The sequence below is a fragment of the Sus scrofa genome, chromosome 1, assembly GCF_054392235.1.
Source record: "Sus scrofa isolate SSC_HxYL_T2T_F1_AM1 chromosome 1, Sscrofa_HxYL_maternal_Yorkshire_Landrace_v2.0, whole genome shotgun sequence".
Taxonomy (NCBI): domain Eukaryota; kingdom Metazoa; phylum Chordata; class Mammalia; order Artiodactyla; family Suidae; genus Sus; species Sus scrofa.
This window is the reverse complement of record NC_139383.1, coordinates 111,883,609-111,911,197: the sequence shown is the minus strand read 5'-3', so window position 1 is coordinate 111,911,197 and position 27,589 is coordinate 111,883,609. Positions and strand designations below refer to the sequence as shown.

The following is a 27,589-nucleotide window of genomic DNA, read 5'->3' as shown; positions in this document are numbered from 1 at the left end:
GCTGAATTTAAATTGGAATAAAGGACATTATAATTACAAATCTTAGTAGCCACTCCTAGAATGATGGGCTGATGCTCTCATCACCATCCCATCACCAATTACAATTACTTCAAATTTAGCCACCGGAGATGGAGAAGGTGGGGGCCCTCTAAGAGAAGAAACTCTCTGGACTCCTCTTTAAACTTGCCAGGAATTTTATTTTACAAATTAGCTGCACAGAGTTCAGGCTATATAAGCAATGTTTAAATAAGGTGGATATGACTTTGTTGAATGAGGGAAAAGAGAAAGTGGAGGCTTCACAGATACTGGGTGAAAGCTAATTTTTTTTTTTTTTTTTTTTTTTTGTTTAACCCTGTCTTTAAGAGATAAAATATTAGCATTGAGACCGCTATAGAGACCTCTTCTAGGAGATTCTAAATCATTGTATTGTTTTGTTTTGGAGCTTTTTAAATATTAGAATGATAAAACGATCATAGATTAGAATCCTTATCATTTTTACAGAAAATCCATTCATCATTTCAAAACATACAGATAGGGCATTCGAGCCAGAGTTAGCAGATGTTTATTTCCTAAAGCAAGCATCCTCTGCAAAATCAATTTGTGAACTCATTACATAAATCCATATTAAACTATTTAGTCTATATTTAACACTATAACAAGGAGAGTCAGGGTAAATTAAATGGATTTTATTTCCAGGTGGTGAAGAGCCAAAGTTAGTCCTTTCTCTTCTAATTTATTTCTCGGTTCTAATCTGTGTCTGCCACCGACATAAGCAGAGACAAAGAGGAGAGAGAAGCAAAAAAAGAAAGGATCATTTTTATCCTTCTGATAGTTAAGGGCTAATCAAATCAATACACTCTGTTCCTGGCAGTCAGTATGTTCTCAGTGGTTATATTATGTTAATGCAGAACCCTGTAACGCCTTTCAAGATGGCAGTACAATGAGACCCTCAGAGCTAGGAAAAAGACATCCAGCAAAAAGGAGTCATCTATTCAGTGGGAGAATGATTCACTTTTAACCCATCAAGGTACTTAGGATGCATAGCAAGGCTCTGTCATACTCTCCCTTAAGCTTTCCATTACCATCAACCATGCCAATAACTTACAGGATTCCTGGTCAGCATCAAAAGCTCCTCTTCAATGCAGATGCAAACTGCTAACCCTTTCCTCTTCCATAATATCCTTTGAATTTATCTTTCTCTCCATGATCTGAGTTGCCACTCAGTTCATATCCTATTTCTCTTGGGGGATACTGCAAAGTATCTTGCATGCATCTTTCCTTCTGTCTCAATCTATTGAATACACACAGCAGAATATTCCTTTTGCATCAGACTCTTTATTTTGCCTCTTTCAATGATAAATTCTTCAGTTATATGCTTTGAGATCTTTCAAAATATTTACCTCCTTTGCTTCATCTTTTACTACATCATAGTTCACACTTGGCATTGTCACTGAACCAGTAAAAAACTTGTGTCTCAGGCCTTTTACTGAGTAATTGAGAGTCTATGCTTGTTAGACCTTTGACCGTGTGTTTCAAATGTAAAGATGGGAACCCTGAATGTGCCCACAAACTCAGGTTCTTTCTGCCTCAAAATGCACACAATCACTCTTCCTGGTTTCTACACTTTGTAAGTAATGGCTTCGCCATCTATACTGTTGAATCAACAGTAGAAAAAAAAAATTGTATTGGGGAAATAAATATTAAAAAAAAATCTACGAATCATGCCAGATCCCTAATGAATCCATACACATTAAGAGAAATCTCCATGTTTCAAAGATCTAATATACCTGCTCCCTTTTTCTACTGCTGTGGTAGATGGCCTTGTTCTCTCTTGTCCGGCCAGTGACTGCTATACCTTCCCAATTAGTTTTGCTATTTCCAGTATTCCCTCTTGCCATTATCAACCCAGCCACTATTCACACTGCTTCCATATTTATCTTGTAGAAACACCAATATCCTAGCCTCCAATATCCCACAGTGCCTAGACAAAAAAATCCAATTATTTTGCCTATTCTAAAAGATACACTGTGATCCAGCCCCTGCCTCTCTCCTATCTTGCCGAACCACACATACTTCTCTGAATATATATTTCTGCATCTGTGCTATTTCTCTAGGTTTGGGGTGTAACGTATCCTCTACCAGCCATTTCTTTGCCCCTCTGGACAGATTGGCAAAAATCATATTCCTACTTCAAAGTCCATTTTAGCTTAGATGTCACATCCTCAGAGAAGAACTCTTCTGAATCCACAGAAGAGTTTCTTAAGCCCTACATCTTGTATGAACATACTCCTGGGACTCAGAGTAATGATGTGTTCTACTTCAAAGTACCCTATTAGACTAGAAGCTTGAGCAACTACTTAGCATCTGCATTCAGAAAACAGGAATAACTTTTTCTAAGATAACATTTTAAGTGCAAGAAACTACCCACTTGGCATGAGGCTTTATTGTTTTTGTTATTGTTCCTGATTTAAAAGCAAAAGGTATTTACCACCTCATTCAGTTGAATTTCCCCAAGGGCCACATTATCCGTTCTAGGCAAGTGTGTTAAAGACCTAAAGTATCTGATCAGAACTGGGCTCAAAGCCTCATATGAAGTAATGAGCTCATGTATGAAGAGAAAGCAGGTTGTCTGTATGTCTGAAATTGGACATGGAATTCATGAGAGCCAAAGGTTTATGTCTGGGCCACCAATTAGGTCATCTCATGCCTTTTTCTATTTATGAGATCAAGAATATAAGGCAAGATAAGGATATAAAATATGCTACATCTTATTTTTCTTTCTTTCTTCTTCCAAATAAGTGCCATATTGTTAGGAGAAAATCATTTAGAAAAAGAATCATTCTTTTCTATTCAAAATAGACTATTGTGCTTTTGTAAATTTTCACATACACTCAGTCAACATCTTTCAGAACTAAAGAATATTTTGTCTGATTATCAGGTAGATCTTTATTTAAATAGGAACTGGGCCTGAAAAATATCATAAAATACAGAAAACTGTCTTCTCTATTTGACTTTTCTTGCTTTATAATGATGTATGTTTTATTTCAAGGATGGGCTATTTTTTTATTTCAACTGAATTTTTTTATGTTCCACAATGTATCAAAATTACATATCAACTAAATAAAGAAGTATGTTTTGTCAATATTGTAAGGGAAAATTAAAGTCATCTTGGTGGATATTTGACAACACAAAATAACAAAGATAACTATGCATAGCTTGTTCAATAAGTGGTGCTGGGAAAACTGGACAGCCACATGGAAAAGAATGAAATTAGAACACTCCCTAACACCATACACAGAAATAAACTCCAAATGGATTAAAGACCTAGATATAAGACCAGACACTATCAAATTCCTAGAGGAAAACATAGGCCAAACACTCTCTGACATAAATGACAGCAACATCTTCTCAGATCCACCTATCAGAGTACTGACAACAAAAAGAAAAATAAATGAGACCTACTCAAACTTCAAAGTTTCTGCACAGCAAAGGAAACCCTGAACAACACAAAAAGACAACCCACAGAATGGGAGAAAATCTTTGCAAGTGAATCGACTGACAAGGGGTTAATCTCCAAAATTTATAAACACCTTCTGCAGCTCCATACCAAAAAAACAAACAACTCCATCAAAAAATGGGCAGAAGTTCTAAACAGACAGTTCTCCAAAGAAGACATACAGATGGCCGAGAAACACATGAAAGGATGTTCAACATCACTCATTATTAGAGAAATACAAATCAAAACCACTATGAGGTACCACCTTACACCAGCCATCATCCAAAAGTCTACAAACAAGAAGTGCTGGAGAGGGTGTGGAGAAAAAAGGAACACTAGTACACTGTTGGTGGGATTGTAAATTGGTGCAACCCTTGTGGAAAGCAGTATGGAGATTCCTCAGAAAACTAAACATAGTACTACCATTTGATCCATCAATCCCACTCCTGGGCATCTATCCAGAGAAAACCACGACTTGCAAAGACACATGTATTCCGATGTTCATTGCAGCACTATTTACAATAGCCAAGACATGGAAACAACCTAAATGTCCATCTATAGAGGAGTGGATCAAGAAGAGGTGGTAAATATACACAATGGAATATTACTCAGCCATTAAAAAAGAACGAAATACCAGCATCTTTTGCAACATGGATGGACCTAGAAACTATCATGCTAAGTGAAGTCAGCCATACAATGAGACACCAACATCAAATGCTTTCACTGACATGTGGAATCTGAAAAAAGGACAGACTGAACTTCTTTGCAGAACAGATGTTGACTCACAGACACTGAAAAACTTATGGTCTCCGGAGGAGACAGTTTGGGGGTGGGGGGATGTGCCTGGGCTGTGGGGTGGAAATCCTGTGAAATCAGATTGTTATGATCATTATACAACTATAGATGTGATAAATTCATTTAGGCTTGTTAACTATTGCTTTTTTATGGAACTACATTAATTATAATCAAATACTTTAACCTATTTAGATTAATTTATCATAAGAAAATTTAACATATACTTTAACCTGGAGCTGCTTACTTAAAGCTGGGAACAAAAATAAACTAACAAGTGAAAGAGTTTTTCAAAACAATAGAAGACCTGTCATTCTATGTGACAGGTGGTACTAAAAACAGGGTTAGAATACAGCAACGACAAAAATACACCAAGCACTGGATGTGTTAGAATTTAAAATTATAATATAAAAAAATTGGGGAGTTCCCATCGTGGCTCAGTGGTTAACGAATTTGACTAGGAACCATGAGGTTGTGGGTTCGATCCCCGGCCTTGCTCAGTGGGTTAAGGATCTGGCGTTGCCGTGAGCTGTGGTGTAGGTCGCAGACTCGGCTCGGATCCCGCGTTGCTGTGGCTCTGGCGTGGGCTGGCAGCTACAGCTCCGATTCGACCCCTAGCCTGGGAACCTCCATATGCCGTGGGAGTGGCCCAAGAAATAGCAACAACAACAACAACAAAAAAAAAAAAAAAAAAAAAAAAAAATTTGAACTTACTTGGAATAGCATCTACCATCTCTACTTTTCACTTGTTGTGTGAGTCTTCATACATTATCTGGGTGTTTAATAAATGTTGAATAACTAAAACACCGTGACAAGTTACTCTCTCTTAATTGTATTTGATAATTAAGATCGGTTGTATCAAATTTAATTTTGATTAAAGTATGGATTCCTGGATAGCAGGGATTATAGGATGTTCCTCTTTAAGACTGTTACGGCATATATTATAACTGGCCCACACTTGGTAATGACCTCTAATACACTGGGAATCTGGACAATAATCATTTGGGTGGCAGAATGTTAGAAAATTAATTTATTGCAAGTTTTACTCCTCTATAAATAATTCCAAAACTAGTCTGACTAGATTCAAATAAGTCTAAAACATCACCCCTTTACCTGACCGAGGTCCATGTGGTAGATAGAATGTGGGTGGAGAGTCACATCATGGCACAGTGGATGAGAAAGCAGATGCAGAAATCAGACAGCTGGCTGGCTTTGGGGCCCTAGAGAAGTTAGTTACTCTCTGGAGTCACAGTTTTCTCACCTACAAAGGGGGAAATAATTCTATCTCCTCCATAGGACTCGAGAGAAATCAATTAATACGTGATAGTAAAGCCTGAACTCAGCATGGTACCCATTAATAACATTTTCAAATCCAGTTCCACTACTTTATTGCTATTTTCTATTGCACAGTTATCCACATTACCCTGTCTTCTTTAGAGCATAACATTTTTGGTTTTTTGATGTTTTAGGGCTGCAACTGCCGCATATGGAGGTTCCCAGACTAGGGGTCTAATCAGAGCTGAAGCTGTCGGCCTACACCACAGCCATAGCAATGCCATATCTGAGCCGAGTCTGCAACCTACACTGCAGCTCACAGCAACACTGGATCCTCAATCCATTGAGAGAGGCCTGGGATCAAACCTACAACCTCATGGTTCCTAGTCAGATTCATTTCTGCTGCTCCACGACAGGAACTCCCAGGCACAACCCTCTAACATGTATAACGAGAACAGTAATATATTCTAGATTGATTATTGTAGAAGTGAAAGGAATGATGCTTATAAAGTGCTTGGTGCACAGTAACCACTACAATAAGTTTCTCGAAAATGTTTTTCTGTTTTTCTTTTTGTCTCTATTTACATCAATCTTGCTCTAAATAGGACAGATTACAGCTCTGTCAACATGTTATTTTCCATAAGTTAAAGTGGTGTTTATTTTCTCATGTTTCTAAGTTTCTCATTAGATTTAAAATACTAAAATACAAAGGTCTTATCTCCTAAAATTGTCTACTTGTCCCAAGGGGTAAAGAATACTCCAAGTAGCTTCTTTGGGGCCTGAAGTTAAAGGCAAAACCATACTCTCATTTTTCAAACCAATGCAGCACTTTGATAGAGAGTGCTTGTTGTTTGCTAATCTTTGCATCTGTGTGTTTTGATTTCTAAAATAAAAATAATAGAGTTTCATTATGAATATAGAAACAGATTAAGATATAAGTTCATTTTAAAAGTTGGGACCCGTATTTTCTAAACAATTATATTTTATATTTTATTACACTTATCGCTGTATCATATCACATCTTGAGGGAAGGGTGGAGGTGGTTGTCGCTCTTAAAGTTCTACAGAATGGTAATTGCTATCATATTCTAATTTAATTCCCAAATCTGGTTCTTTACAAAAATCAGAGCAAACCCAGAAGATTACAGAGGACAAATACAAACTTAAGTAAATGGTAGTTCCCATTGCATCTGTTATACCAGATGATTAGAAGGACAGAGACAAAGACATTGGGAGAAGAGGAATATGGATGGACCTCTGGGAGTGAATATTAAGTATAAAGATCTTTAAATCCCATCTAAGCACTAAGCATTGTGCAATGGTAGTACTGTAGTCAACGAGGTTTATCCCACGATTATTGCTAATTATAAACATCTGAACATCACAGACTGTATTATCTATGATAGAAACCCAATCAATTAGATGGAAAAATTCAGCCAGTTGATGTCAGCCAGGCTCCAGTGGTGACATGAGAGTTGAATAGGTGAAAAGGCTCTTGTGGCCAGGATGGAACAAATGCATCCCAACAACAGGGCTCAGACCCAACAAAGCTGCTCCTCCTCACCAGCAGCTACTGGTGCTGACATATATCCAGTCTACTAGAACAGAGAGAAATGCATATCACCAATAACACACCATTTTTTGAGGGCACCAACCAGCCTCATAACATGTTATATGGGACTCCTTTCACTCTTTAAAGGACAGACATTCATCTCTAATGGAATATGCATGTATTCCACCTTTTTTCATTCCCAAGGCTTCAGCCTGCAGTGCTATCTAGAACTCACAAAGTATCAGAGATACCAACATGGCATCATGCATAACACTGCAGAAGGTTAAATAATATACTTGATAGCAAAAGCCACATGAGCATGAACATGTGGCCAGGGGCTCTACTGATACTATTACAAACCAACCACTGAGAAGCTGCTACTTCATACAGCCTAGGTACAGCCTTCTAGAGGATTAAGGAGGAAAGGATAGAGATAATATCCTTAAAAAAAAAAAAAAAAAAGGGAAAGCCCTCCTCTAGGTTCTAGTGTGTATGCAAAATTAATGACCAGTATGTGGTACCCTATCCCCAAAGGTAGAGTAACTGGATACAATAAATTGAAGTAGGTGTGGTGCTGCTTGCCATCACTTCCCAAAAACCCATTTGGGAATCGGTGTTTCTCATCCCAGCAACTCTATGCTTTGTGGACTTAGAAGTCCTAGTTTGCAGCAGAGGAAGGCCTTTCACGATGAACTTTTGAGCTATCACTGCTTTCTTGTCTTTTCAGGCTTCTTGTGACAAAATACCAGCAGGCAAGGCAAGAAAAACTACTCAGATCATCAGGGGGAAGAGAGGAAACAGGGAGGACTATGGTTAGCACCGAAGTGACCAAATGGAGTGTCTCTTGGTATGCTCCTCCACAATTTTGATGGTAAATAAACTAGTACCATTTCTACAGCTTGCAAAGGGATAGGAGTTTGAGTCGTCCCACCTGATAAGCCATGTAGACCAGCCGAGCTGCTAGCTGAGGATGAGAAGAATAATGGGTGGGAGGAGGAAATCAAAGAGGGCCAGGTGCAGCCTTGAGGCTACTCTGACTCCTGGAATAGTTATCTCTACCATTTATTACAGGAAATAAATACATTTGAGGGGCACAAGGGGAAAACTGTAGTGGATGGAGTGGTGTACCGCCTGGGTCTCCCTGTCAGGACTGTGGCACTCATTCATCCAGCTGGAGGAAGTGATGGTGGCTGAGGGTCTGCTACTGAATCCTTCTCCAGTCACTGCCTTCAGCCAAGAGAAACACTTCACTCAAAGACATATACACCTCTGGGGGCAGAGTAGTCTAAGTAGCTACCCCACCTTCAAAGCTTCCTATGGAATCGCCTGAGGCCTTTGGTATGATTATATTGCAATTCAATCCTTCAAACTGTGTATCTGAGTACTATTTCCTTGTAGTTTTTTTTTTTTTTTTTTCGTCTTTTTTGCTATTTCTTTGGGCCGCTCCCACGGCATATGGAGGTTCCCAGGTTAGGGGTCAAATCGGAGCTGTAGCCATTGGCCTACGCCAGAGCCACAGCAATGCGGGATCCGAGCTGCGTCTGCAACCTACACCACAGCTCACGGCAACGCAGGATCATTAACCCACTGAGCAAGGGCAGGGACCAAACCCGCAACCTCTTGGTTCCTAGTCGGATTCGTTAACCACTGTGCCACGATGGGAACTCCTCCTTGTAGTTTTATTGATGTTGATTATTACCACTTTGACAGCTAAAAATTGCACCTATATAATTTCAGCTATGAAATTATATGTGCTTCCTATTATTACATTGATATTTTAAAATTCTCTAATAATATATCAGAAGGCGTCTAGATATGTGTGTGTGTGTTTGTGTGTGTAGTCTGAGTGTCCACACCTATTATCAAATGGTCATTTACAGAGAAAGGCAGAAATATAACAAGCACAGGATTCTTTGTGTGCAGAGTAAAAATCCAGATTCTTCTTCTCTAGTTCCCCACTATGAGGTTTTAGGAAAGTGGTATAATAACAATCTTTGGTGTGTTTACCACCAAAGTCTGATGTGATCAATATTTATGACTCTATTAAGTCTTTCATATTGCATGGATTTCCAGTCATCCCTGGTTTTAGGATACTACATGTTCACTGTAGAGTTCATTTCTAATTTCAAATTCTGCCACACAGCCATGTCCACTTGATTAGCACTGAGCCAGCTTCTAACTTGAAACACATAGTGAAGGAAGAACAAAGTGAATGACAAGCCTTTATTTGCTGAGAAACCTCTGCCAACATAAAACTGGAATGAGCAAGTCATTAAACTGATTCCGTAAATCCTACTGCAAACCCTACTACCGACAGGCATTTTGAAATAGGCCTCTTCCCTTAACCTTGTCCACTGGGCTAAAAAACCTCAACTTCAAATGGCCACTGACCCTGAAACATTTGTTTGTTAATACTGTCCTTGGAGGGTGGAAAAACATGCAAGAAAATAGCTATCACTGTATCTATCCCAATAAATGTCTGCTATTTTTCTTGAGACTAAACAATCCGATGGAAGACTTTATAATAACATTTGTGCATCAATTTACAGCCCACAAATCCCTTTTACATACATTCATTGCACTAAATCTTTGAGACAATTATCTACCGTATTTTAAAGCCGAGGAAATGGAGACTTAGAAAGGTTAGGCGGCATCGTCGAAGATTCTGTTCAAAAAAATATTCAAGACTCCAATATATTTTAAGTCTCTATAGATAAGCTAGAGAAGGATGGAGAGATGGAATGTCTCCACATCTCATAGAGTAGGTGAATATTACATGGTAAGAGATCAAATGATTGATTCATGTCAAATTTAGGCTATCAATGGACACCTTCAGGGAAACTGCTAGTTTGATGTCCACATTTCTCCGAGGGAAAGAAGACTTTGATGTAGAAAATACAAGAGCAGACACTACCTTCCTCTTGTTTTTATCTTTACCTTAGCAAGTGAAATAATTTTTTCAGTAGATTAAATGAATTCATAGCCATATATAATAATCTCCATGAAAAAAAAATTGTTTCTGTATCCTAATAGCTCCAGTTAATTACTAAGGCTTATGAGGAAAAATGTTTTTGGAAAGCTTGTGAGCTATAATCACTATAATCATCACTGGAAATAAGTTTCAAAAATATTAAGTTGCACTTGTATTCATTTAGACTCAATGATGGAACTCAAAAGAGGTTTGTAGTTTTAATGAGCATCCCAGTTTGTGTGAGGGAAACTGTCTAATGCCTCATTTTCCAGTTTGGGTCTACCAATATATTAGTCTAGCACATGGAACTGGCTCTTCTAAATTATTTATAGAACTCCTGGAGTAATTTGATCCCACACGAAATACTACTGAGCATTTAAATGAGAGGAACTCTTCTCATATTTAGAGACAAAAATTCAACCTAATTGACCATCGGTGACTAATATCAAGATAAAAAATACATCACTTTAGCACTAGTTACATTCTCTTTTACAAAGTTGTTTATGTTCTATTACACAGACAAATTAAATTCCAACAGATCTTGAAGCATTGAGACTAATTGTACAAGTTTTCATTGCTTTACACAATCCCACTGAAGTTACTGTATGTGTCCACATTTACTAAGAAGCACTTTACTTAGTTGCAGCTAATATACAATTATGTGAGTATGCACCCAAATATTCCTCTTGTACATTTGAATTTGAAGGTACTCTTCTCATATTGACAGGCAACAAGTCACAAAAGCAGAACAAAGGTCTTCTGATTTTATGCTTTGGTGTTCATGACCAGACCTTACTTTTGCTAATATATGATTACTGCCTTAATCCAATGTTAAAAATTCTACATCATTTGTAATCAGTAACCTCTTCCAGTGGAGGACAAAGAATTGATAATAACTCACATTTTCCCAAATGCTTAACTACTATATTTCTCTTCCCATAGTGAGGGACTCTAATTTGTTACTAATGTTGAAGGAAAAACACAAAACCAGCATTAGCAAATACTCAATCATAACATGAGACCCATACCCCATACTGATTTCTTCTGTGGAAGGTATGATTCAGACATTGACCCAGTAAATCTACATTTAGGAAATATTTATAATAGCATGTGTTCATTTGTGAATTTGCATATTCATTTGCCTTTTTTTGTGTGTGTGCATAACAGAATATGAAGAATACATTACTTCTCCCCCAGCAACCTTATTCTATCATCACCTATTTTTGCCATTACATTTAAAATATTCCAGGTTGCATATGCTCTGATTACAGCTGCATTCCCAATTCCTTTGCCCTCATCTTCTCTGCCAAACAGTTAGGTATTTCTAGTTACCTTGACAATAGACCATTGCCAGGAAATGTAATACTACCTTAGCTGCCAGAACCAGAATCACTGACTCAGAGGTAACTGATAACTTACATCTACCTTATCCTTGCTCCTTCTTTGGTCTCTATGCTCCCCATACACCCACCCCCCAAACCCTCGTCCCAGTACCAAAAAATATGCTTACTTTTCCTCCTTGCCACCAAATAATCTTAGTTATTACCTACCCACACTCCAGTTTACTGGCTAATGACTCAAGGGTAACTAATTCATCAGCGTCTGCTATGCCAACCAGATCCTAAGATATTGCTGACCTGTCTGAAAATCTGGCCATTGAAACATCTTATTCTTATGATAATTAACACATTGATTCTTTTTTTTTTCTGTTTTTTTTTTAGGGCCATACCTGAGGCATATGAAGTTCCCAGACCAGGGTCAAACTGGAGCTATAGCTGCCAGCCTACACAACAGCCACAGCAACATGGCATGGATCCCCAACCCACTGAGCAAGGCCAGGGATTGAATCCACATCCTTATGGATACTAGTCGGATTCGTTTCCACTGCACCATGATGGGAAATCCAACACATTCATTCATGACGCTTTTCTTTTTAATGCCTGCACCCACACAATATGGAAGTTTCTGGGCCAAGGATTGAAGCCAAGCATGATCAAATCCAAGCCATAGCTGGGCAACTCTGGATCCTTAAGCCACTGTGAGCGCCTGGGAATCACCCCACAACTCCGGAGTGACCCGAGAGCTGCAGTCAGATTCTTAATCCACTGTGCCACAGCAGGAACTCCTGATTCTTGACACTTTTTGACTGGGCTATTCACTGAATAGTAGACTGAGCTACAGTTAATCTCCGTTTGGAAAGAGGACTTCTTAACTAATGCCCTTCACTGAACGATAAACAAATAAAACTAAAACAAATAACAACAATAAAATATTTCTTTAGGCCTTAGTAGAGATGAATAGATGATAGATGTGATATACATTAGCTAAGCTAAAATATTTTAATTTGCATTCACCACCGTGGAATGCAGAAGTTCCCAGGCCAGGTATCAAACCCACACCACAGCTAGGACAGTGCTGTGGAACTCCCATGGCTAAGCATTTTTGATGCCTATGCGAAGTTCTCTTAAACATCCATCGTCTGAGTGTGTAGGTGGATGTGTGTTCATGTTTACATTAGGTACATAGAGAGATGATCAGTGGGCTGGAACTGTGTGTATGGTATAACAGCGTGAGATGTATGTCATTACTGATAGCACTTCCTCTAGCACTATTATTTTTTTTAAATGCCATTGATCACTTGATCTTTATCTAGAGGAAACCACGTATCTATTTGAGATGTTCCAGTGCCCACATTTCAATATTTTTCCAAAACTTATTTTCTGGAGAGAAAAACAAGTCATTAACTCAATTTAATTTCATAGAAGATGTTTATTTCCTAAGTCACTAATTGCTGAAGAGGGAAGTGCTAACTGTATATAAAAGACTAGGTTCAAACTTCATTAGGCTTATGTAAATATCCAATGACAATGGGCACTGCCTGGAACAGGTCATTGTGTGCGCTTCAGTGAGAAGCAGATTGTTATGGTTGCCAAGAGAAACTATGAGCTGTAAGCGTGTGAACAGGCCAAAGCTGAACAGCTGGGCCACACGGGCCCACGATGCACCGGAAAATATACGGTGACCATTTATTGTTGGATCTTAAACAGAGAGGGCTCTGTTCTTCCTGCCATGGTCAGCCTCATTGCTGAGTTTATATTTATAGCTGGCTCTTCACCATCTGTGCACGCGGCCTCCACCGTGTCTCTATGGATTTGGGGAGGAATTATTTGAAGACCTGATTAAATAGCCAGGAAGAAGCAATCCATCATTTACAAGGAAGGGGAAGTAAGACAGCCACAATGGTGTTCTGTCACGCTTTTGGATTTTTGTCTTTATTTTCTTGTACTTGCTTTCTAATCCAATGCCAGAGACAATAAACACTACTGGCCAAGAGGGTAGAATCCACTGACAACATTTTAACATCTAGATGAGAAAATAATGAATTTTCAAGATTTTCTCCAAGGCTTGCCCTAGCCAGGAGGTAAATGATATTTCTGCTGAGGGGAGCTTTGCTCTTGCATGGTCACGTAGACTGAAAGGAATCAGGGCCTGAATAGAATCAAGATACTGTTAATAAAGAGCTACTTGTTGAAATCAGAGCCTCCTGGTGTAAGTAAGGTTGAATGCCTATAATTACTTTATTGAATGAACTGAACTACTGGAATATTAAGGAAAAACAGTTTTCCTTTTTCCTGTTGTCCACTTTCAAGCACACTCTTTTGGATTTCTTTCTAACCCCAGATAGTAACTGGGGTCAATCCTTAGGTCCTAAGGGCATCTTAAAATATTTTAAGCTATTATTAAGGCCTTTAAGCCTTATTTTCAGGCTTCCCACTGTGGCTCAGTAGGTTAAGGACCCAACACAGTGTCTGTGAGGATGTGGGTTCAATCCCTGGCCTCACTCAGTAGGCTAAGGAATCCAGCATTGTCACAAGCTGCAGCGCAGGTCACAGAGGCAGCTCAGATCTTGCATTGCCGTGGTTGTGTCCTAGGCTGGCAGCTACAGCTCCAATTCTACCCCTAGCCTAGGAACTTCCATATGCTGTGGGTATGACACTGAAAAGAGAAAAAAAAACAAACTTATTTTCAGGTATTAAAAAACACAACAACAACAACAGCAAAATATACCAGTGAGATCTAAATCAAGACATTAACCTAATGTTAATAGCTTAATGTTAATAGGTTAAATGGGGAAGAGCGGTGGGAATGTCTGTTACCTGCTTTGTTTTGCTTTGTTTTGTTTTTATTGTCTTGGGTTTATATTCTCCTCCCCTCTGCCTAGGGCATCACAAGTGTAAAAGGAGAGGATGGATTTGGAGTAAAGAGACAAAAGCTATTTTTCTCAGCTTTCACTCTCACGAGTCCACTGTCACGGAAAGCATCCATATACCTCTTTTTTGTGGAGCTCAGTGGGATCTTTAGAGGCCCTTTCCCTGACCCCCAGGGGCACTGTTCCTGGACCCCTTCCTGAAGCAGGTGCAACAGGGTCTGGTTGGCTTTCTGCACCAGCTCCCAGCTCAGTTACACTCCAGGCAGCCCCCCTCAAGTGTATTTTGGATGCTGCAACCTCAGCAGCCAAGACCCTCTTGGTCAGGGTCCTTTCAGGAGGTCTGCAGCCCTGCTTTCTTAAAGTTCAACTCACAAGCTGTTCTTCCCAAAGGTAGAAATAGAGCTTCATCCCGCAGTTGCCTTCCCCTTCCTGCCCCTGGGATCGTGGGCAACTCCAGACAGGTTTTAGTCATGATAAGTTGCCCATTTTCCATTTTTGTAAACATTCACACACACAGATAGACACACACTGTTCAAGGGGTATTCTGGGTATTTCTACAACTTGACTTGTGAGGGAAAGAAAATACCATGGGGTCATGTCTAATCCTATGAATGTCAACACTTCAAAGAATCCTCCATCCCTAACGGCAGTAACAGGGAATGATAACTGGCCCTGTTTGGCACTTGCCAACAAGTCCCAGGAGAATGTGCCCCGTACTTCTCTTTAGCAATATGGGACTACTTAATCTTGCACTTTCCTCAGCTTTACCGCCTCAGCTGAAAATCAATGTTAACCAGAATTCTCTTGTTCTGTGATGTGTGGGGCAGCTGGCATTAGTATAAATGTTGCCACATTGTCGTTGCTAATGATGTAGATGGAGTTTTTAAACCGTGGCTCACGTTAGGGACCTTGATTTCAGAGGTTTCTTTTCTCTTATTTATCCATTACTGTTTCAGCAGAAGAGAACGTACTTAGACACACAAATGAAGTTACAGCAACACGTAAGACACATTAAAGGAATGGTAACAGTCCTTCAGAAAGATCGGTGATCTTGAACAAGTTAATTGTCCCTTTCAATTCCTAGATAGATTCTTTCATTCCTTTACTCCTTTAGGACTATTGTTCTATGGTTACTTATTTTGCTTGGTTTTAATCAAGAAAAAAATGTGGAAGTCACCATCGTGAGCATTATTATGAGAGTCTTAGGATAACTGGTTAGAAATGCACAAAATATAAGGCCTTAATAGGCACATTTTAAGTGAAAGAAGCCAAAGAAAGACTATGTATCATATGCTTCTAAAGCTATAGAGAAATGGCTGCTTTCTATTAAACTCACTTCAGGGAACGTTTAAGACAAGATTGAGGTGAGAGGAAGGAAACTGGTCAAAGAGGCTGAAATCAACACACTGTATATATAAAAGGAGGTATTAATGTTTTAAAGTATTTGGATCTATGTAAACAAATGTTCAGTCTATACTTTAAAAAAAAATAGATGTTTTTGACCTTTAGTGTAACCACATTTCAAAGCAGCTGACCAATTAGTTTTTTTGGGGTTTAGTTTTTTGTTTGGTAGAAATTGCATTGTTGTGAGAATATTGCATGACATGTTTAATGAAGACTTATGCTAGTTTTGAATATACCACAATATTAAATCCCTAAAAGACTACAGAACAAAATAAAACATTTTTTTCAATTACAGAAAAAAAGACAATTTATCAAAATCTGTTTTTATAAAAGAGAGAGATTGTTATTTTCAAGTGATTATTTCTATGATTTTCTTGCCAACTTCCATTGATTTAACAGTATAGAGAAGTTCCTGTTGTGGCTCAGAGGGTTATGAATCCAACTAGTATCCATGAGGATGCAGGTTGATCCCTGGCATTCCTTAGTGGGTTAAAGATCTGGTTTTGCCGTAAGCTGTGGTGTAGGCCAGCAGCTGTAGTTCCGATTCTCCCCCTAGCCTGGGAACTCCATATGGCACAAGTGCAGCTTTAAATAGCAGCAAAAAAAAAAAAAAAAAGAAAGAAAGAAAAAAAAAGAAAAGAAAAGAAAAAAGACTATCAATCTATAAACAGGCATGTGCATGCATACACATAAATGCTTATCTATTACATACACATATGTGCAAGTTCCATATATAGATTTTATATCCATATGAAACACTGAAAAGAAAGCCAGGCCACAAAAGAGAGAAGAGGCAGTGATTTAGTAGTTGTTGTCTTGACAACCAGAGGCACCTATTGTTCGTAATGACTGTATCTCGCTGAATGGAGATACATATTGATAGAGATAAAAACAGATATAATGTCCTAGCTCAAATATACCACTGATACACAAATGTGCACCTTGATTAACTAAATAACTAAATAATTTCAAACTGACTTGGAGGATAGGGGAAACAAAACATATTTCCAGATGAAGCAGGCAGAACTATAACTACAGGACCCAGAACAAAGTTTGCCTCCTCTTACCAGGCTTAGGGACAATGAGTTGTGCACTGGTCTGAGCATTCCCAGCCTCGTTTTCAGCTACACACTGATAAAAGCCTTCGTCCGACTTCACCACCCCCAGGATTCGTAGGTTGCTTCCTCCCTAGGGAGATGAAAATGTAGGTAAAATATTTGGAAAAGGCAAAACAAAAAAAAAACCTTCAAGTGACACAATGAACACAAATTAGAATAAAACTTTGCAGAAGAAACCAGAAGGGAGACCAAGAGGGTTCTCAGCCTGACAGTATAGCCTATGTCACCTGGGAAATGTCACAGGTTCCCAAAACTCTGCTGAATCCTATGCATCAATTTAACCTAGTTCTGCAATATCTAAATGAGCAGTAAACAGAAAACCCTTTTATTTGGTTTGGAAGAAATAGAAGTTATTAGCATCAAAAGGAACTTATTCTTTTCCATGTATTGAAGGAAATACGTTCAGCAGCTGCTGGAGAAGGAAAAGAAAAAGCAAAAGGAAACAAAATATACTGATCTTTGCAACTTCTAAAGGACAAGAAATCTAGGTTGGATATTTTCTGGAAGTGTTTACTGAAGAGAAAAAAGTCTGAAAATCCTTTTAAAATTGTGTGCTCTTTCAGGGATATGGAGGAGGATATGGTGGATAATTTATACCCACATTGTTTTGGTTATACGGCTGAAATGTTTCACCTTCTGTAATCCATAAATTAAATAAAACGTTAGCTCATGTTTTATATAAATTGAGCCACCATGTTTCTCAAGGATGGATGATAAAATGATCTGAAACAGCATTTAATTACACTAACTCGGTTTTATCTTCGAGAGTATAAGAATTAGTTGAATAAGTGAGATGTGTTAAATCACTTCCCCTGCAGTCATTAAGAGATAAATATTACCTCATGGGGAATTCTTAATTGTTTTTAGTGTCTTGTAGTCAATTCTCAGCTGATATAAAATTCTTAGATAAAGCTGAGTAACTTCTAATTAACAGTTCTCATAAGTTACTAGTTGTGCTAAATGTTGCATGCGTGACCAACCGTGACTCTCAGGTATGTGGGGCTATTGGGGAAATATTTTTAAGCACAATTTAATGTGAAAAAGGCTCATACCATACATTTTCTTTTCATCTTAAAAAAAGGAACCATTTAAATAGGTTGGCTATAATGAGTCGTGCTGGGGGAACAATTATTCAAACTGTAGGAAAAAAATAAATGTTGCATTTTATCATGTGTCCTTAAGGGCACTCAACAATTTCCTCTATATGCAAGTAGCATATATTTTAGGTGTATACAACAGTTTTCAGTTGCTCCATGGCAGGTCATTTTTAATTCAGTGAAAGGGGAAATAGCATTGCACTTAAAGGAACTAAAGGATTGATGTGGCATTCAAAAGTTAAAATGTTTTCCTTTTCTTACTCTATTCCCAACCAATTAAACACATGCTGCTGAAGGTGAAAAATGGTAAGTGGTGATAAACATGATAAAGATATTCTTTATGGATGTATTTCTTAAGAGCCCTTATAGTATGATAAAATGCATGGATAAAGAGAGTATGAAAGTTTGCAAAAGTTGACTGATTATGGAAGAGGGACCCACCAGCAAGAGGCAGTGTAAAGCCATGGGGAGAGTTTGTGTCTGAATTCCATAGGGCACTTACACTCTTATCTCATTCTGCTTGGAAGACTACTTTTCTTTGACAAGGTCATGCCTGCATTCAAACATAAGAGACGTGGACCGAAAGCCTCCTTCTTTAGTTTGCAAAGTCCTTTGATATTTAAAAAGTGCTTTTGATATTTCTCATATATTCATACACTTGAATTCAGAACCTCTATTGATGGTCTACACCAAAAGGAGAGTGTTCATGGAATATTTTCTGTTTTTTTTTGTCTTTTTTATTAAATTATAGTTGATGTACAGTATTGTATCAATTTCTGCTGTACAATATAGAGTATTTTTAAATTAGCAAAGCATTCTGCTGGTAGCAGCAAAAACAATAATAATAATGACAGGTATTGATCACTCACTCTGTACCAGGACAACAACTCAGGGAATATAATACCATTATCCCATGATCCACTTCAGGACAGGGACAGAGTGTACATCAAACCTTATAGGAACTAACAGAACTGCTGTTGTTTGCTTCAATTTTCTTTCCAACATTTTAAATTACAAAGCAATGTGAGCTCTGGGTCTCCATGACTTCTCTGTCACTGCCACCACCATCATCACTGCTACCAACACCACTGCCCTTTTCCACTACTCGTGTAGGATCTGCTGGTCCTACCTGGGAGAGCAGCAAAGGAGCAAAGAATGGCCATCTACATTATCAAATAAGACCACCCTAATCAGAAGCAGCACATCTTACTGAAATTTGATGATAATGAGCAAAAGTTAAAGAAGAGATTCTTGGCTTCATATAGTCTCCAACTAGATTCTGTACTCTATTCTCCAAAGCACCACCAATGAGAATATTTAGAAACTATTTGTCCAAGGCCCTCTACATTTTGTTTGTTTAAAACCTCTTCTGTAAAAAAAAGGGGGGGGGGTGGCTAGACTCTTTGACTACCCATTTATAGCTAAAAAATTCTACATCTAAAAAGTCATTTGCTTTATTAGAACCATGTTCACACATCATAAAAATTCCCAATGGGAACCTTGTTCCCAGAAAAGAAAAGCAGCTGAGAACATAGCAAGACAACGAACGGAATTGTAAAGCTAATACAAAAAAAAGAAAAAAAAAAAAAAGATAATTACCACTATCTGAAAATAATCACTAGGAATGACCACATCTCCATTCTTCATCCAATTCACAGTGGGCACAGGCTTCCCAGAGACTGCACATTCAAACTCAATATCCATGCTTTCATAGGCATAGAGGTTGGAAGGGTGATTTAAAAACCATGGCGGAACTGTAAAGACAGAAAAAAAAAAAGTGAGTGGGTGGGGATGTGGACTTGCATGCTGAAGTCTTCTTTGGGTTAGAAACAAATATTGAAAATGTTTGCAATTCAAATCATTCGCTTAAACCCTTACTTTACAGAAACTGCTGGAGGACACGATGCACCCCACTGCCCAAATGCAGTGAAACAGTCGTATTAATGGTGTTTTGCCACAAAGAAATTAAAGAAAAAAAAAACTTGGAAAGATAATTGCGTATAATAAACATTCTGAATACCCAAGTTTTTGTATCCAGTTGACCTACATAAAGAATAATGGAAAGGAAGCTATGGAAACTATGCTGATAAAGCAAATAAAAGGAAGCTGATGTGACTGAGACAACCTGAAGTATACGACATGAAAGTTTAGTGCCATGTAATTCTAGACTTTCATTAAGATTTAGTTAATGTGATGGACTCATTTCTGTTGAAACTGGCTGCGGTGATAGGACACTAAAAATTACTATCATCTTTACTCTGGCACATTCCTATTGTCCTAATAATCACCTATTGGAATGCATCACTATATTGTATTACTGTTTTCTCAGCACAATATATGATATAGTAATTTAATGTCTTAATTACCATAATACTAGTTACTCAATGATAGAAATTTGCAATTGAAAGGAAATTACAAATGTAAGATAATACACCTTTGCTGGCAAATGTCTCACACTTGGTCCCTCAAAACCCTGCCCAGGAGAGGAAAATTTTAAAAAGTGATATCATCTTCTTCCCCCTGGGCAATCTTGAAATGATGTCAGACTTGAATATTTATATTGTCTGAGATCCAGGTTAAATTCACAACGAAGGAGCAGCCTTGATCTCCTTTTCACTTTGGGAATAAATATGCATTTTTAGAAGACCTTTTTAAAGATAGACTGTGTTGTCATTGTATGCTCAGTGAGGAAGGAGTGATAAGTTTGCTTCCTTGAGTAACCACCACACTTTGCTCCTTCCAACTGCTATGACAATACTTTCCCCTGAAGCCAAAGTGTATTTGAAATCTTTGATGGTCACTGCCTTCCAGATAAAGAGAGAGCCAGTGGAAAACACCTATGACTCAAGTCTTAGTTGTCCTATTGAATGATCTTGGAAGTCAAATCAGTCAATCAATCAATCAATCCTTCACTCACTACTTCCTTGTCTTAGTTTCCTAGTTTTTAACTAAACACTTGGAACTTTAGTACTAAACAACTTTTAAAAGTCTTTCATCTTACACAAGGGCAAATTGGTATGCATTAATATTCAGCTGGGATGCGTTAATATTCACAAACCAAAGATGTGAAAAAAAAATTGTGTCTGGAATCTTTCCTATAGAGAATGTATCACCATTGTATACAGAGCTAATTATTTATAATTTAGACTAATATTAGAGTGAGACACTTTATTCTTTCACCGAATTTACTGAGAATGAACCAACATCAGAAATATTTTTTGAGTGCCTCTGAGCAGATACATTAATTGTCTCTTTTGGATTCTGTTTTCACTTTTATTACAGATTTTGATCAAGTATTTATTTATCAGCTGATAGCCAAGATTTATTGAGAGCTGACTGAACAATGTACTAGTCTATGCTATTTATTATTGGCACCATAGCTATTGGAAGCAGGCTCTATCATTCTCATTTTAAAAATGAAGAGGCTGAGGTGTTTACTTTTCCAAACCATATACCTTGTGGGTTCTAGACCCAGAGAGGGTGAATCTGCTGCCTACATTCTGAACTATTTTGTAATAGGAAAATTCCAATGCCAAATTCTGATGGAAAATTATTTTGCCACTGGAAAATTCTGATGGGATGATAACTCAAAAATTTTCCCAAAGCCTCAGAGATAATAGAAATTAAGCAATTAGAGCAACTGAAAAATAATATCACATTGTCTACTCCTCTCCATTTAAGTCCTTTTTTCCTGGTGCCATGAAAAAGGCCTGAGTCTACTTAGCTCTAGGGTTCACTTTCATTGGAATTCCTGAAATCATCTGTGCCTACATCAAAATTTTCAAAATTTAGGTGACTTCCATTGGTGGATCTTGAAAGTAATTTATGGAGTTAAGGCTAAACTTGTATATATGTATATAGCATACATACATATAAGTATATATGTATATAGCACACATACATATAAGTATATATGTATATATACATACATACATACACACACATATATGTGGGGGAGGAGAGAGAGAGGGAGAAGTAGAATAGGAAGGATTAAGAGTATAGAAGGAACAAACTATCAAATCTAAATTGAAGAAAAACAAAGAGCAATTTCAAGAGACCAAAAAATGGAGCCAGATTATTCTGGTTTAATCCCAGTCCTCCACTCACTACAAGTGTTTTAGCTGTCCTTGTCTAAAATTTGGATATAAGAATTGAGGCTAACAAAGAACAATTAATATTTGGAAATGACAGTGCACAATTGTGCTTATAAATAGAAAAAAACATCAGCATGCATCACCTCCTAGATACTGCACAGGATATATGTAACCATGTACATAAGTATATAAATAAACAGCTGTGTCTCTGTATGTGTATGCATATCCTCTTACTGATTTTTTTTTCCCTCATCCTCCAGTTTGCTGTATCTTTTTGTATTCTCAATTTCCAAATGAGTGTGCTTCATATAGCAAAATTTCTTCAAACTACTGAACGCAAGCGATGGCTGTTTTCTAATAGTATCATGTAGATTCATCCATTTGTTTCCTTAACTTGAGGAGGAGGAATCATCATCCTGTTTATTACTTCTCAAAGGAATTAAATCCATTAAAGCTGATCAGAGAGCAAATCCTCAAAACCTTCTGTTATTGTTGATGACCCTTGAACAACATGGGGGTTAGGGACACCAAGCCTCCATGAAATCCTCATGTAATTTTACAGTCGGGTGTCCTCATCCACAGTTCCACATCCTCAGATCATGTAGTGCAGTTGTATGTGTTTAATGAAAGAAACCCATGTATAAGTGGACCCACACTGCTCAAATCTGTACTCCTCAAGGGTCAATGGTAAGAATAACTTCTGATTAAGTAAGGTAGTAATCATTTGATTTAAGCATGTAGTTATAATAGTAAACTGGTGAATACCAAGAATGTCTCAGCAATGTTTTTCTGCATCCAAATATATCCATGAGTCATAATCTATAATCTGTAATTCTCTCATGATCCCCAGTCTCTCAGCATGACAGTGGGTATTTCATCTTCCCTGGCTGTCTTCCTATTTTCACTTCTATATCAGGTTCTCCCACATTCACAATATACCAGATAGTGAATGGAGATGAAAAAAATAGCCTCTTTCACTTAGATGGGAAGCTGAAACACCAAGAAGCAAAGCACATGTCAAAAACAAGTCCGTGTGATGATCACTGTACAACTATGAATGTCATAAAATTCATTCAGTTTTGGAAAAAAAAGAGTCGAAATCCCATGTTTTTTGAACGTATACTATCCATCCTGGGCTGCATTTCCAGTCATCAGTAGACCACGTGGTAAGGACAAGAGCTAACGATTTCTCTTCATATCTTGGTGCCTAATACAGTAGCTCATTCTTAGCACATGCTCAGTAATGATTTGCTATTGATACTAAAAAAGAATTCAAACAACAAAATGGACATGATTACCCTTCGCTGTGATAGTATTGGTATAAGATGATGAGGAAGAGACTGGATGATGTACTTACAAAATAATGTTATTTTATTGTCCTGGAAAAGTAAATGTCCACGCATGATGTGAGAAAAAATAATGAGCAAAAAATGAGATAGCATGACTGGAGAAAAGACTGTGTATTTATTATTTTGGATAGCTTTCAGAAATATTCTTAAAGCTTTTCTCTGTTGGAACAAAAAATAAAATACTTATAGGATTTGGGGAAGGATCTTGAAAAGGTATAAAGATACAGACCTGTGTTGGATTAGAAATTAGGTAACACTTTTTCAACCTTGCTTTTAAATAACGCATGAACACACTGATACCTACTTTCCTGAACTGAACATCTACGTATCCTTTATATACACTATGTCTCAATTTAACCATCAACCTAGCCTTTTCTAATCTCAAGTCTTTGTTCATTCAATTTTATCATCCTTAACTGTTTTCCATTTCATCTTGGAGTGTGCCTCTGCTACCTAGCTTTTGTGAATTCACTTCTCAAAAAAAAAAAAAAAAAAATGTTTTTTTTCCTTGTAAAACTTTCTATCCTTTTAGATATGCTTTGCCATACATTTTAACCGACAAGGTATTTTAAGCAGTTGCCTAACCATCACTTTTTAAAGCCTAACATGAATGCTAACACGAATTCAATGCAGTGCTTAATGAAATTTTGATCAGTATGCTGTCTTAGAGAGTGGACAAATGGAGTTTACCCAATTTGTCTCTTTTTATTTGATCTCATGTTTTTACTGTGATGAGCAGACTAAGATCTTTTCATCCCATTTCAGGATTGGGTCTTAAAATTTAGGACCTAGGTATAACCACATTACACTTTTCACTGGTCTGGAGTAATAGATTCTCAACACAAATAGAAACTGGGACTAATGAGTGAATATGATTTATCAATATCTGTGTACATGTTTCATAGCATTTTTTTTTATCATAAATCCCTGCCTTTGCGTTTCTGTTGTGGCTCAGTGGTTAACAAATCTGACTCGGAACCATGAGGTTGCAGGTTCGATCCCTGGCCTTGCTCAGTGGGTTAAGGATCCAGCATTGCTGTGAGCTGTGGTATAGGTTGCAGACACAGCTCAGATCCCGCATTGCTATGGCTCTGGTGTAGGCCGGTGGCTACAGCTCTGATTAGACCCCTAGCCTGGGAACCCCCATATACCATGGGTGTGGCCCTAGAAAAGACAAAAAAAAAAAAAAAAATCCCTGCTTGGAACTACATTCCTCAGATAACACAATTTATATGTATTCTTTATTTTTCAAGTTTTATTGAAGTATAGTTAATTTTACAAGGTTGTGATAATTTCTACTGTACAACAAAGTGACCCAGTCATACATATACACTTATCAATTCTTAGATTCTTTTCCCACATAGATTATCACAGTATACTCAGTAGAGTTCTCTATGCTATACAGCAGGTCCCCTTTGGCCAATCATTCCATATATCTCCTTGTGCAGTCTTTAATATGAAAATAAACATTCTCTCTTCCATGAAAGCTTGCCTTTCATGAAGCTGAGAGTGGGTTTTCCTGTTTCTAGAAGTGGCTTAATTTCTATACCACTTATTATTGTTAGATATCTTTCATATACATTGTTATTGCCTAATAAGACAGAAGGTGAGGCCTGAAGCTTATGCTTTTTCTCTTAATCCCCCTAGAATATTAATATAGTCCTCCCTCCCTTGCATTCTTGTGGAAGTAATCATTCACTACTTTAAACTATTTGGTGGGCAGCAATTTCTTAATGACTAATAAAAACGAAGCACCATGAATTTTTGAGTTTATCAAATCATTTCATTCGCATAGTTTTAGTCCATTTCAGAAAATTGCTTAACATACACACACAAAGCTATAGCAATTTCAGGCAAGATATTGATTTTGTTATACTTTCCTTCCTTAGATAAAATAAAATTCATGACCAGAAATAAATTACCTACATTTTCATCAGATGATGGTATCTCAGGATCTTCTTAAGTATTTATAGTACATACAGAGAGAATTATTATAACTTGGAGCTGAGGGAAGAAGGAATAGTAACGCTAACAGAAATATGGAAAAAATATAATTCTGTTCTTGAAAGTGCTATCATGTTTAGAAATGACTGACAGATAAGCGACCCCTCTATACTGCAATCATTAGTGATGTAAATTAATCTTAAATTTAAGTAAAAGTTTTCTCTAAATTAAATTATCTTTTAAGTAAGTTTCAATGTTATGACATATCATTTGAATTCTGTAAAGTAAAATGTCTTCCATAATTTCAATCTCAAACAAACTCATCATCAACAATCTAAATAATACTAAGGGTTTTAGTTTACTTAAAATATGCCTCACAAGTTTATTTATGGTAATGTGCTAGATTACTCCCTAAACTTCTTTAGATTTGGATTCTCTCTCTCTCGCTTTTTTAAGTTCCTAGGCGAGGGGTCTAATCAGAGCTGCAGCTGCCTGCCTACACCACAGCCACAGCAACACCAACACAGGGTCCGAGCCATGTCTTCAACCTACACCATGGCTCACAACAACACCGGATGCTTAACCCACTGAGTGAAGCAAGGGATCGAACCCACATCCTCATGGATACTAATTGGCTTTATAGACCACTGAGCCACAATGGGAACTCCCTTTTTTGACTTTTAGATAAGGTATTTATCTATTCTTTTACAGTTATTTAGGTACAAAATAAATGTAGGTCAATTCTAAAATATGGCTCTAATACACATAATTAATGCTCTCTGTATTACCCTGACTTTGAAAAGATTCCATATATCATAAAGATTTACCACAGCTCTTGGAAACTGCAAGAATGAATTTTCAAAGCAAAGCATGTGTTTTAAATGAACAAAAGGCATCATAAATCACTGGTGAATGATAAACAAGAATCAGGGGGAAAAAACAGATTGGTGAGATTTTATTAGGAGGAAAATAGAAATTACCATGATCCTAGAGGGGCTACATTTTCACCCTGGGAACAGTAGAAAGCTAGGTAGCTTCCCTGAAACAGAGTGCTTCTATTGCTCCAGGCATTTTAGAGTTAATTTGCTGTTGATCTACAGACATAAACTCCTTAGTCTTCTCTTGATTGCAAATACCTGAAGATTCCTACCATATCAAATATCTAAAATATGTTTGCTGCCAACTCGTGTTTTCTATACTCAAAATAAATGAGTTCTTTCAAGTGCCGTCTCACAACTGCACCAATAGATGATTTTACCTTAAGGAGCCATAGTTTGATATGTAATCACATTTAGATGACTACAAAGGAAGCCATCTGGTGTTGAATGTAGGTTTAGCAATAACATTTCACAGTGGGGGAATACTCTATAAACTCAGGCTTCCATATTCAATGTTCCTCAACAAAATCCTAGTTTTATGGAATAATGTTTCTAATGGACATTCAATTTATAGATTAGAAAATGTTCTTTCATCCCATAGTTTCAATTCTTTCTGTACCAACTTCTGTTGACAGAGTAACTTTCTTTTAGCTATCTTCATCTTTAAATGCATAATCCTCTTTCTTGATTTAACAAGAGGCTGAGTGGTGTATCTCTGCCCATTCCAATACTTTCTCCAGGCCTTTTCTTCTGTAGCAAGTGACTTGAAATCTGCTGAATATTTCTCTCTAGTTTGTTCTTTCCTATCTATATATCTGTCCTCCCCCGTAGGACTAGGTATTGAGATTGCATTTCATTCTCTATTTAAATTGTCCCTCACATATAAATGTCTGTAGTGTCTTAAAAAAAATTGAGGTTGGGGTAAGCTGAGTTGTTTTTTTTTTTGTTTTTTTGTTTTTTTGTTTTTTTTTTTTTTTTTTTTTTTGTTTTTGTTTTTTTTTTTTGTCTTTTTGCCTTTTCTAGGGCCGCTCCTGCAGCATATGGAGGTTCCCAGACCAGGGGTCTAATTGGAGTTGTTGCTGCCGGCCTGCACCAGAGCCACAGCAACTCGGGATCCAAGTCCTGTCTGTGACCTACACCACAGCTCATGGCAACGCCGGATCCTTAACCCACTGAGCAAGGCCAGGGATCGAACCCACAACCTCATGGTTCCTAGTTGGAGTCGTTAACCACTGCGCCACAGTGGGAACTCCTAAGCTGAGTTCTACTATAAGTGGCTAGAAAGTATTCTGCATTGGAAACAAAAGTACAATTGGTTTTATTTATTTTTTTTTCTAAATACTAATATTGACTAGGGCTCCCATTGTTCTGAAAAAAGGAGTTTCAAGCTATGGATTTTATTCTTCGCAT

At 37.5% G+C, this 27,589-nt stretch overlaps 1 protein-coding gene across 5 annotated transcripts in view; it reads right to left on the bottom strand.

Annotated features, from left to right (window-relative positions):
* DCC (DCC netrin 1 receptor) overlaps nucleotides 1-27,589 on the bottom strand; it is a 1,237,100-nt gene that overhangs the window by 496,574 nt on the left and 712,937 nt on the right. For all 5 annotated transcript variants that reach the window (XM_021073456.2, XM_021073460.2, XM_021073463.2 and 2 more), the window contains 2 exons: nucleotides 19,514-19,668; nucleotides 16,767-16,887 (listed from right to left, as the gene is read on the bottom strand). In XM_021073456.2, the coding sequence (XP_020929115.2) occupies nucleotides 16,767-16,887; nucleotides 19,514-19,668 (276 nt within the window). The remainder of the gene's footprint in view (nucleotides 1-16,766; nucleotides 16,888-19,513; nucleotides 19,669-27,589) is intronic.